Genomic DNA, 13,948 nt, shown 5'->3' on the forward strand with positions numbered 1-13,948 from the left:
TTTAACATGACTACTTCCTGTCAGAGATCTCAGCCTGAACTGACACTCCTGGAGCCATGCTGCAGGCTAAGAAATAGCGTTGATTATTTATTCCATATTTGGGTCTTGACATGCGCGTCTCAGTCTTGTTTCTAACGCACTGACATCTTCAGTCACCTTCAACAATGAAAGCGCTCCCATTATTTAGCACTCCCCCCTGTCCCATCCTCCCGTTAGCTGCCTCATCCATATTCAAAGGGAATTTGTGAGATCCATTCGCCGTTCCATACTGTTCATTTTAAAAACAGGGAGGTTATGCATGCAAAAAAGCAAATTACATCCCGCGTCAGGCCATGCCTGCCTTCCCTTCAGAGCGCCGACTCACCTACAAGGTACAACGTGTTACTTTGGGAGGAAATTGATTTGTGTAGCTTTTTCATTTTCATCCATGAAATTAAAAGTCAGAAACTCAATTTCACAAGTGAAATAAAGTGACATTTTTTGGATGACCTCATATAAAATATTTTGTGGGTGTTTTTTGCATCACCACTTCAGTTTGTGTCCTTTAGATCAACATGTTTATGTGTACACAACTGGACACCACTTGGCCATTTATAATCGTCTTCTCTGTTGAGTAACTGCCTCCGATTGCTTCTCCCTCCAGGCAAGACTGGAGAGCGATTGCATTGATATGAAAACACAGAGATGGGGAAGGCTTTTAGAACAGAGGGAAATCTGTCAGGGGATAGGACAGCGGTGTGGAAATAGAAAGAAAAGTTCCATTTCCAATCTGCCGTTAACCCTTTGTGGCACAAAGGGACATCTGATGAGAAAAGAACAATGCAGGGAAAGCTCTCCTCAGTCTGCTCCACGTCATATAAAACCAACATTTAAAACAGCTTCAATTGTGTAAAGGTATTCGTGGTCCATCTAATATTCAGTGTGGGTGTAAAAAGTGCAATCAATTGATCTGACTTTTGTCTCTATGTCATAGCCAGGCCCGGACCCCTGCTCCAGTTCCTGAGAAAAGATACCAGACGTTTTCCCCCTTGAACCGTAGACATCCCCATCTCAGATGTTCCTTATCCTCCATTCCTGAAACTTTCCCAGTCCTGTTGCCCACATTTTCTTCTCCCTCACTTATTGACATCTGTGGATTTGACAGTGAGCCGGGCAATACACACACACACACACACACACACACACACACACACACACACACACACACACACACACGCACACACACACACACACACACACACACACACATACACACACACACTGTTACTCTTGGTACTGTGTGAATATATGTAGGATTTAAGGGGAAAATGCATTATTGGCTCCTGAGAATCCATTGTGAACTGAAAGTACAGGGAGGACGTTCGCTGTTTATTTGAATTTTTATTTTACTTTTACTAGTAATACTTTCAATTTCTGTTCTTGCTTCTCAAGTACAGCCTGGCAACAAGAAATCCCCCCATACGCTCTTCTGTCTTCAACCCTACATGAAAGAGGAGTTGATTATTGATTGTTAATGTCTCCTGTTTCCCTCTCTTCAGCTATAGTTGATCGTTTTCTTTTTGCCATGTAGAGAACAAAAGTACGAGGATCTCATTGAGCACTGGCATCATGTTATAATGAATGTGAAATAAATATGTAAGCATTCTATTACTTTTCTCCAATGATACCATGCAAATGTTACATTAAAATAAAAAATATTAATAATTGAGATTTACCAGGTTTATTTTCTATAGCATATTTAAAAACAGCTTCAGCTGGCCAAAGTGCTTCACAAGCAAATAAAACTGGACAACCCCCCCCCCCCCTCACACACACACACACACCCAACACACAGATGCCAAACCACACATTCACCAAGGCATGAAACAAGAAACACGATCACAGGGAAAACAGGGACGAAAGGATTAGATCAGATAAGAATAAAAGCCCAGTTTACATGAGCAGTTTAGTAAAAGTTTATTAACTGAACGAGCAGATGAATCCAGGACAGTACGTGGATGAGGGAGAAAGGTTTACCAATCAGGTGCTATTTACTCGAGGTTATTATAAAATCTACAAAATTAATTAAAATAATTAAATTATTTCCTTAAAAGATTAAAGGTGAATACATATATATATATATATATATATATATATATATATATATATGTATATATACAGTATATATATATATAATCTCAAATCAGATGCATTCACACTCAATCTTAATCTTAAAAAGATTAAAGGTGAATACATATTATATATATAATATGTATTCACCTTTAATCTTATACTGTAAATATATATATATATATTTACAGTATAAGATATATATATATATATATATAAAATCAGATGCATTCACACTTAATCTTTTTAAGGAAATAATTTAATTATACATTTTTTTCATCTTTTACTTTATTCCTTGACACATTCATCAAAGCAGTCACTGTCTCAGCAAACAAGCCACCGTCTGTGGTTTAAAAGAATCTTGGACTTTACGGGCAGCACCTGAAGGCAGCAGGCCTCCCACCGCCTCCCACCAACCACCCTGCTCACCTTGCTGGGTGAGCGCGCGGACAAGCCCACTGACAGCCGGACGTTTGGGGGGCAGGACGCCTGCGGCTCGCGCGAGTGAGTGTATGTAGCCTGTGTGCCCGCGCGCGTGTGCGTGTCACTCGGTGTGTCCGTCGAGAGTTTCCTGCCGTTTGAAACATGGAGGAGTTGGCCAGAGAGAGCATCAGCCTGCTGGCGTCAGCCTCAGCCAAGCCTCAGCTGGATGTGGCCGGGCCTCGGCTCGGCTCCATGGGGGCCATCTTCATCATGCTGAAGTCTGCACTGGGCGCCGGGCTCCTCAACTTCCCCTGGGCCTTCGAGAGAGCCGGGGGCATCCGCAGCGCGGTCTCCGTGGAGCTGGTGGGCATTGTCTTCACTTGTACATTTTCTATCACTAATTTCTAACAAAAATGGAATTTAAGCTTTTAAAAGTGTCTTAATTGTAGGTTTGTTTTGGGAGGAGACGCAGGGAAGTCAATTAAGGCGATTGTGACGTGTTGCACCTGTGCTCATCTCTCCTCCGCTGCTTCTACACGCACTATTGAGTTCCACCTGTTAGTCGCTCACGCTCTGCGGCACCGACATATTTTATTCATGGAGCAATTATTTGTATTTTCTTTTGACCTATTTCAGAATTCTATGCACGTCACACTCCGTTATACTGATTTGGTCCTCGATACCCAGGTCACGCGTTTAGTAGTATGGGTGTGTGGCTCCTCACGTGGGAGAGAGTGAGACGCTGCTGGAGAACCGGAGGTGGTTAGAGACACCGTGCAAGAGTTGCTTAAAAAGTCAGGATGACTTCTCTGGTCCGTTAAATCTCCCACCAGACAGACAAGATTGGATAGATTTGTTTGTAGGTTTTTCATTTGACACCTATCAGTTAAAATAACATAAATCTGCATATCACTCTTGACAGTTGTCAAATCAGCATGGCAGTAATTTTGTGAGTACTATCTGGCCCAGTACTCACTAGTACTTTCAGCTCAGATTTGATCCGTCAAGTTCTGAGAACATCATCTCTCTCTAGTCTACATGGTGAACGTTTGACTCGGTTGTCACAAACTGTTTCCCTCCAAGAGTTTTTATTTTTTTAAAATTCATATGGAAGCATTGAGGCCTTTTTGGAGTTAATTACTGCCAGATTAATTATTATTATTTTTGCAGTTTGAAAACAACTCTCCTGCTTGGTTTTGTTTTCAGATGCTCATCACGCCATCAACAATCTGAATACGTCGGGTGGTGAGAACTAACACACCCCGTCACCATCTTTTTAGTTGACAGTCTAAATTCTTTACTGAATTGCCGAACATGCCGAGTACCGAACCGGTACTCTTGATGCGAGTCAAACTGACCAGAGGCCAACTTCAAATCATTTTTTGTTGTTGTTGATTTTTGGAGGAAGTCTGTTTCTGCAGACCCAGTACCAGGTTCTGTGGTGCTCAGGTCCAGTGCATGTGGTCTGCCATGTGGGGGCTTGCAATGCGTTTGGGCATTAAATTACATTTTTTGGGGCAAAATTTGTAATTATTCCTGTTAACGATTGAGAAATGCCCCCCCACCCACACACACACATACACAAAAACAAACACACATACTTTTCTTTGAAGAACTGGTTACCATTTCAGTTCCAAGAACCCCAATCTTAGGAGCCATTTTAACTCCCTGGGTGTGTATCTTGACATTGCAAAAGGAACCACGTGTGTGTGTGTGTGTGTGTGTGTGTGTGTGTGTGTGTGTGTGTGTTTTGAGGGGTCAAAGACGAGCTGACACAGCAACAGTAACCGCAATTTAAAAAGAACAACAACATGTAAACAACAACTGGCTCAAAGTCAGGGATGTGAAGACAAAATGACCTTCAGCAGTCGGTTGGCGTGTGACTGGACTGTTCCAATCCAAACAATAAAACCCTCAAACCAAACTAGTCATCAGTATCAGCAGGTAGTGGTCTTTTTTTTTTTTTTTTTAAATACATCGGTATCATCCCCACTTAATATTAATATCCAAGCAAATCAAGATTCATTTCTAAACTTTTGCTTGTTTAAGATGAAGCAACAAGGAGCCAGTGGACTTTTCCAAATGTGGAGATAAAGAAAATGTTGCTCTTTTTAAAAATGACATTTTTGTGACCGTCTTTTGATGTGAATGAAATGTTAATATTATATAAACTTGTTTTTGTACAGATAATTCTGGCATCGGTAAACATCGGCCAAATCAGCTGTAAAATATTTGCAAAGAAATCCAATATGGCGCATCTCTACCTCAAAACTGCCACTTTTGGGGGGGGGAGACGCAACCTGGGACGTGAGCAGTGACCAGAGAGTCCTCGTCATTATTTCAGGGTCCTCGCTCAAAGTGGATCCCGGGCAGCTGTGCACCAGGACGCACCAGGCTTGTCAGAAGTGCCTTTATATTTTGGGATGAGACTTTTCTCTGCCTTGTAACTTCTACACCTCAAAGCATTAAAAATGGCTGGCGGAGCTTCTGTGCTGCTGCTGCCTGTAAATATTGAGTTCGTTGCACTTTGTTGACGCCCCTGTAAATTGGCTCTTTGTCTATGGTGTCTCTGACAGTCCTGCTGATAAATGAGGTCAGAAACATGAAGCAGGCGTGTTTTTGTTCAGTAGTTGATGCCTCTTGATTACATCGCAGTGATTCTTAACCGAAAATGTTCATGATGATGTGGATTTGTAGTTTGTGTTCTTCCACACAAACGTGTTAGAACCCAGCTGCGCTTCATGTTTTCGGTGGCTACCAAAAGGTATTTTTATTCGATATGCTGTCGGTGTGATATAATCCTGCTGAAATGTGCCAGTAATGATTGTTTTACCCCATATTTTATTTTACTGCGGGCAAAACCAAAAGAATGACCACTGAAGAGATTTTATAAGTGTTAAAATCGTGTGTCCAAGAAATATTTTGTGTGCAGTTTGGGAATATTGGATCTTACAAAATTTGGCCTGAACATGTTGAGGCATTTCCTATTAAAAAAAGAAATCCTCATCTTCATTGCGTGCGTCTAGATATTATAGTGTCGTGTGTGTCAGAGCTGGTTCACATGCCCCCCTGGTTCTGCTCAGGTCTCCTTGGTGTTCCTGGTCAGTGGTCTGATCATCCTGGGCTACTCCTCGTCCATCAGCGGCCAGTGCACCTACCAGGCGGTGGTGAAGGAGGTGTGCGGGCCGGCTATCGGCCAGCTGTGTGAGATCTGCTTCGTCTTCAACCTCTTCATGATCTCGGTGGCCTTTCTGGTCATAGTGGATGACCAGCTGGAGAAGTGTGAGTCCTTGCGGTGCTTTGATAAATATTAAATAGTGAAGGACACAGGATGGTAAAACCCTTTTGGGGCGATTTCTGATTTTGGCTTGATAAACAAAACTGTATGAAATGTTGCGCTGTGTGTTCATCAGTGTGCGGCTCCCTGTACGAGCTGATAACCGGCTTGCCGGAGTCCGAGATGCCGTACCACTTCTACACGGATCAGCGCTTCGCCCTGGTGCTGCTGTGTGTGTTCCTCATTCTGCCTCTGTCCATCCCCAAAGAGATCAGCATTCAAAAATACATCAGGTCAGATGTCCAGAATATACACTGTCGTATTATCGTTATCTCATTTGAATAAGGTTGTATATGTTCAGTTCAGACGTGACTTCAGCTCCTGGCTAAATAAAAATGTATACTTCAGGCCAAAACTTCCACTTTTTATTCAAGAAATTAAAAAAAAATGTGCAGATTGATACAGAATGTCATGAGAAATTAGCATTAAAAATATAAATAAAATATATGAATCTCTCTTTGATACTGGTGAGGCTCTGCAACACTGAGGGTGTAATGAACATGTTTGCCTCCAGGGTCCACTGCTGCACTTTGACTCATTAAGTTCAGTTCAGTTCTCACTCCAGGCTTGGAACAGAGAACAGGACACTTCATAGAATAAATGGCACCCACGAACTCTGCCGTCGCTTAACAATGGTGGTGTGTAGTATTAAAGCTCATGGTTATTTTCTTGAACTGCTGGGTGCGTTTTGACACCTCCAGCCACATTTCTCTCGCACTGCACCATCTAGGTCTCATTCTGTCTGCCAGCTGTTGTGTGGTGTACAGTACACTCTCTCTCTCTCCATCATACCAATCCTGCTGCTGCTTTCATCAAGAGGCGTTGCCTAAAAATATCATGGTCATCTGTCATGTGTTCAGTAATAAAATATCCAGGATATTTTTTTTTTTACCTTGAACTAATTCCCCCTGGTCTGACACCACTGCCCCATTTTACTGCTGTGGTCTCAATCTAACAGTCCTCCATGAGTACATGCACAAGTCAGTGATGCTGTGGATTAAAAAAACAACAACAAAAAAATGCCATATTCCATCCAGCAGCTTTAACGTCTATTTGGAATAGAAATACTTGTGGATACAAGCGGAACAGACATTTTACACCAGCATGCCTGTGAGTAGATGAAGTGTGTGACGGGCTGACATGACCCTTTTGGACCCGGTGACCTCTGCAGTCACTGTCCAGTAATCCGGTGTTGATCTTAAATGTTTGGGTGACTTTCTCTCTGAACCAGGCATTTTGTCTCTGGCCTCTTGCAGTGTTCTGGGTACTCTGGCTGCGACCTACCTGACCATAGCCATCATCATCAAATACCACACAACACCCTCCGTTCTGGTTCACATCACCCCTCTCTACAGCAGCGGGTAAGTGTGCGGGTGAGAGAACTGGTTCAGAGAATAGACTTGTTTGGCTGCAGACACATTTGGAGTAATGTCTATCCACAGATCCTACAAATTAATACAGAATCTGTTGGCAGTGCTCTCACTGGCCCCCGTTCCCCAGGATAAGTCTTCAGACACAGCCGATGGGCTCCGAGACTGCACTCCGTCTTTTGAGTTATTGTTGCTGTAGCTAACTAGAACTTTGAATGCATGTTTATATTTGGAATGATTGTCCTCCAGATAATTGGACAACATGAACATGAAAAATTGGGGAAATGTGCATATTTGCCTGCTCAGTAAAAGTGAGATGTGGGGGTTTGAAACCTTGCACAAAAATACTTAGTCAGTAGCCAGGAAATTGTAAAGTAAATCTGGAATAGCATAGCATAGCACAACATACCCCCAGCAGGAATGAGGGGAAACAGTGAACCTGATTCTATAAAAAATGTTAGATATCGTGTTGGTTTCTGGTATAACCTGTTGACTTTAGCATGGGTTAAAGAAATAAGGTAAAATAAATGTTTTATTCATTGACTAAGTTTTTCAGCTATGCTAGCAAGCTATTTCCTCTGGTTTTAGACAACTGGGAGTTGTATTGTCCATTTTTATATAGCTTCATATAATTCCCCTTAACACCTAAAAGGGTGCCATGGAAATGAAGAAAGGGTTTTCTGGTGTCATAAATCTACTTGACCACCAGAGGAGATATGTGTGTCATGAGTGGTGTCCATTAACCTGCTTTCAATCCAGGCAACCAGGACAGATAAAGTAGATCAAACCATCCAGCTACGGACTGGAGTGCTGCTTTGTCTCCTTGGATGCCTTTCACTGTTGAAACTGCTTCACTTTCCTTGGTTCCTCTAGTCAGCTGTGCACCTGTGATTGACAGATTGATTCCATCATCAAGTGTGCAAATGCCACTGGATTATGAATGGTGTCCCAGTATTAGCTTATCATTTGTGGTTGATCTTCGCTTTTATTAACGTGTGTGTGTGTGTGTGTGCGTGCGTGCGTGCGTGCGTGCGTGCACCCGCAGGATCAGCTCCTGGGCCTCCATGTTCAGCGTCATTCCTACCATCTGCTTTGGTTTTCAAGTGAGTGTGACCGTTTGAATTTGACACTGTGTTAAAGATGTTTGCAACATGACCAAGACCTCAGCTAGGAGGGTTTATGAGTGTATACGACTCAGCTAAACTTCACATTTTACAACATTGATAAACAAGAGGGTGTTCAAAGAGTACGAATGTGCACTTAGCCAACCTCAGCCATTTTTTTCACTTTGTTGATTGTATCTGCCCCAAAATTGATTACTCTTGTCCTCGGCACATGCTGGTGACGTTCTCATAGTTTTGGCTAGCAAATGCTATTAAAACGCTTGAGCTTCATGCATGAAATGTTACAATGTAGCCTTCAGGATGTCCTACTTGGCTGTAGGACTCAATTTAGGGCTAAACACATCTTAGACCTGTTAAGAACATTTCATGAATGAGGCGAAGGCCTTTCCTGGAGGAGGTAAACGTGATTGTGTTTCACATTCATTCAGATTCAGGAAACGTTATTTATGCCTGTGCGCTCTGGGTTGGAATGATCTACTTGCAGGTAGCTGCTGGTTAGCATGGATTAGCACAGACACTGAAAGCAGAGAGAAAAAGTTAGCTGAAAATTCACACAAACCCTTTCAATTAACCGATGTAAAGGTTAACAATGACACCTTGTCCAGGGAATCAAAATCACCTGTGCAGTGACTTCTGGAATCTCTGCTATCTCCGAGTAACATCACAGTGATGGCAGGACTCCCTGTTCCTTGCAAAGAAATAATCCAGTGCAAAACTTGAGGTAAATGCACTTTGGGGTTCCAGTAGTTTGACTATTTTATTTGAGAAAATAAGAGAACCCAGAACTTAAAAGTCTTAATTACTGTTGTTAGAGGTTGTTGGCATGCTGACATTTCCATTGGAATGTCCATCTATGTTTTAATGCTTATGTGGCGATTGGCTGCTGAAGGACTTTCAAAAGTCACCCTGTTTACTGCACGGACATAAGTGGCAGTGGTCCCTGGTTCATGTCAACTCACTATGAACACTCACTGGGAGTACCTGGGGCACTGGCACCATAAATGGTATTTATTTTTCTGTCATTGTTCTGGAAAAATAAGACAAAACCTCTTTTAAACTTCTCATAAAATTATTAATTTGGTTTGACCCCCTGATGGTATCTCTCTGGTAAACTGTGTCAAAATGCTAATGCAGCGTGGGTTTTCTGTATAGTCTGCAGAAGCTGGACCATCTCAGGAGAGTTGAAGTGTAAAGGTCAGCTAGCTGGTGCAGCCTGAGGCTGCTGTGCGCCACAGGAGCTCAGCAGAATGAGTTTTTCATATTTGATAGCAGGGTAGAGTACAGGGAAAAGATCATCCTGTCGATCTAAAGCTGCACACGCTGATGTGTAGCTTCCCAAGTTGCCATGGTAACCCCTGAAGGATGCTGACGGGATCTAATAACAGGAGGCGAAAAGTGCAACAGGATTGATGCATGTCCTCTAACAAAAACACACACAGACCCTGAGCCTTGAGGGGAGTGATTGCAGTGCAAAGGGCTGAAAGGAGAACTGATGAGATCCTGGGGGGGGGGGGGGGCAGCTGGATTCAAGTGGGGACAGGAGTCCGCATCTTGACCTCAGTGAGGGTTTAACCCACCACTGTTGTGCTGCTCCGTCCGCATCGCCTTCATTGAGTATTGGATAGCATCAGATCAGAGATGATGGGACCTTTGGACGTCTGAGTAGAGAAACACAGCTGAGCCTCATCTACACACGGGTTCTACTTTATCTGTTAGTTGATCTGCATCCATAGTTGTAAATAAATGTACATTTTACACCCACATGAGGTAGAAAAGTCGTAGGCTACATGTGCAAAATTGTAGTTATTCATCCCTTTCTTGAATAAGCTCTTACAAACCAGACCCTGAACTGGCTTGACTCACCAGGTGTTTCCGCGGCCAGCGTCCTCCCAGGTATTCCCAAAGTTTGTCTTTGTCTCCAGAGAGCAGTAACAGGTCTAGTACGAGCCAGCATGAAAGATTAATTACAGCTTGCCCAACCGATAGTTATCCCTCCAGCCTTTTACCTAGTTTATTTGCTTCTAACCAGTTGATGGAAAAGTGGCTCATTTTTGATATTTCCAAAGTATATTTAGAATACACCCTCGTCTCCACTGAAAAACCAGAGGGGAGGAACAACAGTAAAACAGAAATCAGCTGCGAAATGATCAGTTGGATAAGAAATCCTTATTTTCAGCATTGGTTGACCACAATTTTATATTTAGCCGCTTTACAGTAAATCCTTAAGCGTGTGTGTTTGTGTGTGTGTGTGTGTGTGTGTGTGTGTGTGTGTGTGTGTGTGTGTGTGCGTGTGTGCGCGCGCGTTGCAGTGCCATGAAGCATCCATCGCCATCTACAGCAGCATGGAGAACCAGCGTCTCTCTCACTGGGCTTTCATCTCTGTGATCTCCATGATCTTCTGTCTGGTCGTCTACTCCCTCACAGGTCGTCTCACGCCTCCTTCACTCTCACAACACATTTCTAGTGCAGCATCCTCACCAGAGGAAACTTCAGGGGCTAAACAAGACCTTTGTGTCAGCCAGCTATGTTTGAGCCTGGCCCACGGAGCTGGCTGTAGCTGAGGAACATCACCATGGTAACCTTAAAATGGCCAGCATCATGGACCATCAGCAGCTTGGCATGATGCAACATCATAAAGAGTAAACAACGGTTCTTGCTGCCTTGCTCTCTGTTGAAATTCTTAATTAATAAAATATGAACAACACTGGAGATTTCTAAACATTTTTGTTTTACTTTTAGTTTAAACATTTTGATAATTAAATGGAGCCTCTTGAAATCAACAATGTGCAACAAAATGCTGACATTTTTACCAGAAACTGTCTACCAGAATTCCGGCAGCAGTCATTTTGGACTTTTAAAGGAATGCTAGTTACATTTATATTTAAATCCTTTTTTCTACTGTCCATGTGAGAGCAGTTTGACTGTGTAGCTATAAGTTGTGGGTACACAATTAAATATGGTGGAAAAGTTTATGATCCTCGCACAAACACCCGCAGAATGACTCGCCCCACTGTCACGATTTGATCTGTTTCTGTTGAAGTTTGGCAAATTGAAGCTGTTTGTCTACTTTTTGAGTTAGCGGAGGGCTAACCAGAAGGAGCCAGCTCTGCTGCTGGAACGTGCACCAGTAATGTTGCCACGTTCACAAACTCCCTGAGTGAAAAAATGCGGTGATTCACTTGGAGTGTTGGAGACGTTAACTCATCTGAAATACGATGCGTTAGAGCTTTAAATTGAGCTGGGCTGCCCATCTGACAATCTTATCGTAGCTCTTTGGGTCCAACTGTCTTTAATTTGTCATTGCATTGTCACAGAATGACGAGAGCTGCTGAGCAGTGTTGAAATAAATGTCTGAGCCATCAACACTCCGTTTCATCACACTTGTGCTCCAGTGAAACGCTGCTTACTTTTAATAACGGCATTGGAGGTGGTGCCTTTATCCCAACCACGCTGCTCTTACTTCTTGAAACATTTTGTTCTCATACACACTTGATTGTCCCTCTCAGACAGTCCTCCAGCTCACCTCCACGCTGAGTCAGCATGGCCACATGCATGAAGCTTATTGTTTGACTTTCGGTTTCAGGCGCAAGGTGTCTGTTAGTGATGGAGAGGTTCTCTTTTGCAGGGGTTTATGGGTATCTGACATTTGGAAAGGACGTGAAGGCGGACATTTTGATGTCGTACACCGGCGATGACATTCTGATGCTCATTGCCAGGCTGCTGTTTGGAGTCTCCATCATCACCATCTATCCCATCATCCTGCTGCTGGGCAGGTCTGCAATGTTTCACATTCAGAAGCCCTTTTTTTCAGATGACTTTTTTTAATATATATATATATATATATATATATATATATAAAAAAAACACCTCTCCGTGCTCATCAGGTCAGTGATCCAGGACCCTCTGCTGAGTTGGCGGCGGAGGCATGAAGGCGCGGTGACACAGGAGTTTGAAAGCCGCAGCCGATGCATGCTGACAGTCCTGTGGATAACTGTAACGCTGCTCATCGCTGTGTTCGTGCCAGACATCAGTAAAGTCATCAGTGTCATCGGAGGGATCAGCGCCTTCTTCATCTTCATCTTCCCAGGTATCATCTTGACAGGGTGTTCTCTCAAACGTGTCTCACGCCTCCGGTTAAACCTGCCGTTTGTGTCTGAGCAGGACTGTGTTTGATGTTCGCCATGCAGTCTGAGCCAGTGTCCTGTAGGACCAGGTGAGGACACGCTTCCTTTCATATGCCTCAGCTTTGACAGCTTCACACCCCAGCCTGTCAGCACCGTTACTACTAATTGTGATGCTTTAATTCAGGATAGAAACATTTCGATTGGCTGACGTCTGCTCCTCTGCTCCAGAGTCGTCCTAACAGTTTGGGGAGTGATCACCCTGATCTGTGGTGCCTTCATCTTTGGCCAGAGCACCACCATCGCTGTCATGCAGCTGCTCGGAAGGATCTAACTCTTGGACGTTCCAAGGGTGTTGCTGACTAGATCTGAACCTGTTCTCCTCATCTCCTCCCCTGTGCTGTGACACGGCCCCAGAACAATCCAGAGACCCTTCAAAACTCTAGTCTTTCTCACGTAAACCAGGTCAACTCCCAGAATGTCCTTCATGCCCTGCTGGGACGGTCTGGTTGAAATCCTCAGGTGTCGTTGTATAATAGTGGATCTCCCTTTTTCACATATGTCTGTGCATGTTTATCAGCGTCAGACAAGTCATCTTGGCGTGGGTAGGAACATTTGTCATGATTTTTTAATTTTCTCATTAATTTTCATGAACAGAGTATTTCACTTTAATGGTGCTCCCACTGTTCACATGCCAGTAGCCCATCCCGAAGAGCAGCTGCAGTGTCGACATTGTCACATGTAAGAACCAGGAAGCTTCTCGTTCTCATTATACAAACTTGTGACTACTGGATCGTGTAAGGACGAAGGTTTGGAAGGTGGTCTCCACGGTCGAGCCATACAAAGCCGAGGTGACAGTTGAAGGGCGCCGTGGCGGGAGGGAGCGAGGATAACTCGATAATTCTGTTCATCTGAATGTGGATGTGATGGTGTGAATAGTGTCTCGTGTTTTGTTTGTTTAAAAGAAGAGCTGCGTTACAAGATTTGGTCAATAGGTAATGCGTTCTTTACAGTAGTTAAAAGTGAACACTGAAATAATGAAAATACATAATAGAAGAAAAATAAAATAGTTTTTATATGAAATTTGTGTTGCATTGGTTTGTTAATCAACCTGGCCCACAGGGTTACGTGTTGGTTCTCTCCTAAAATTAGTTTACAAATTCTCCTTTTGAATTGCAGTGCACGACCTCGTGTTGGTCAAGCTGGAACGTGTTCCCTCTTAATCCGATCGCAGCTTCAGTTGTTTGAGAGTTTTTTCCTGAGTCACAGCAAACACGACCCAACCAGAGCACCATCCTGCGCAGGTATCCACCCTGGCTCCAGAGCTGCTGATCAGCTCCCGTTTCAGCCTTAAAAAAAAACCCTGTTTAGCTGTAACGGCAAGTAGCTGTTAAATTCAGTTTTCTCCAGGTTCATGAGTGGTGTTGGAAGATTCTATTACTTCTCTTGGACCTTTCTTGTGCT

General features: G+C 43.3%; 1 protein-coding gene across 1 annotated transcript; it reads left to right on the forward strand.

The window, feature by feature from the left end:
• Positions 1-2,497: 2,497 nt before the first annotated feature.
• slc38a8a (solute carrier family 38 member 8a) lies at positions 2,498-13,562 on the forward strand. The gene is made up of 10 exons (XM_086207717.1): positions 2,498-2,895; positions 5,616-5,814; positions 5,946-6,102; positions 7,126-7,230; positions 8,285-8,342; positions 10,673-10,787; positions 11,989-12,136; positions 12,248-12,450; positions 12,525-12,576; positions 12,716-13,562. Exons 1-10 carry the CDS (start codon positions 2,695-2,697, stop codon positions 12,816-12,818), a joined length of 1,341 nt encoding a protein of 446 aa, XP_086063843.1. The 5' UTR covers positions 2,498-2,694; the 3' UTR covers positions 12,819-13,562.
• Positions 13,563-13,948: the final 386 nt, after the last annotated feature.

Source organism: Aulostomus chinensis, chromosome 7 (genome assembly GCF_037954235.1).
Source record: "Aulostomus chinensis isolate RoL2024-O1b breed Wild chromosome 7, RoL_Achi_v1.0, whole genome shotgun sequence".
Taxonomy (NCBI): domain Eukaryota; kingdom Metazoa; phylum Chordata; class Actinopteri; order Syngnathiformes; family Aulostomidae; genus Aulostomus; species Aulostomus chinensis.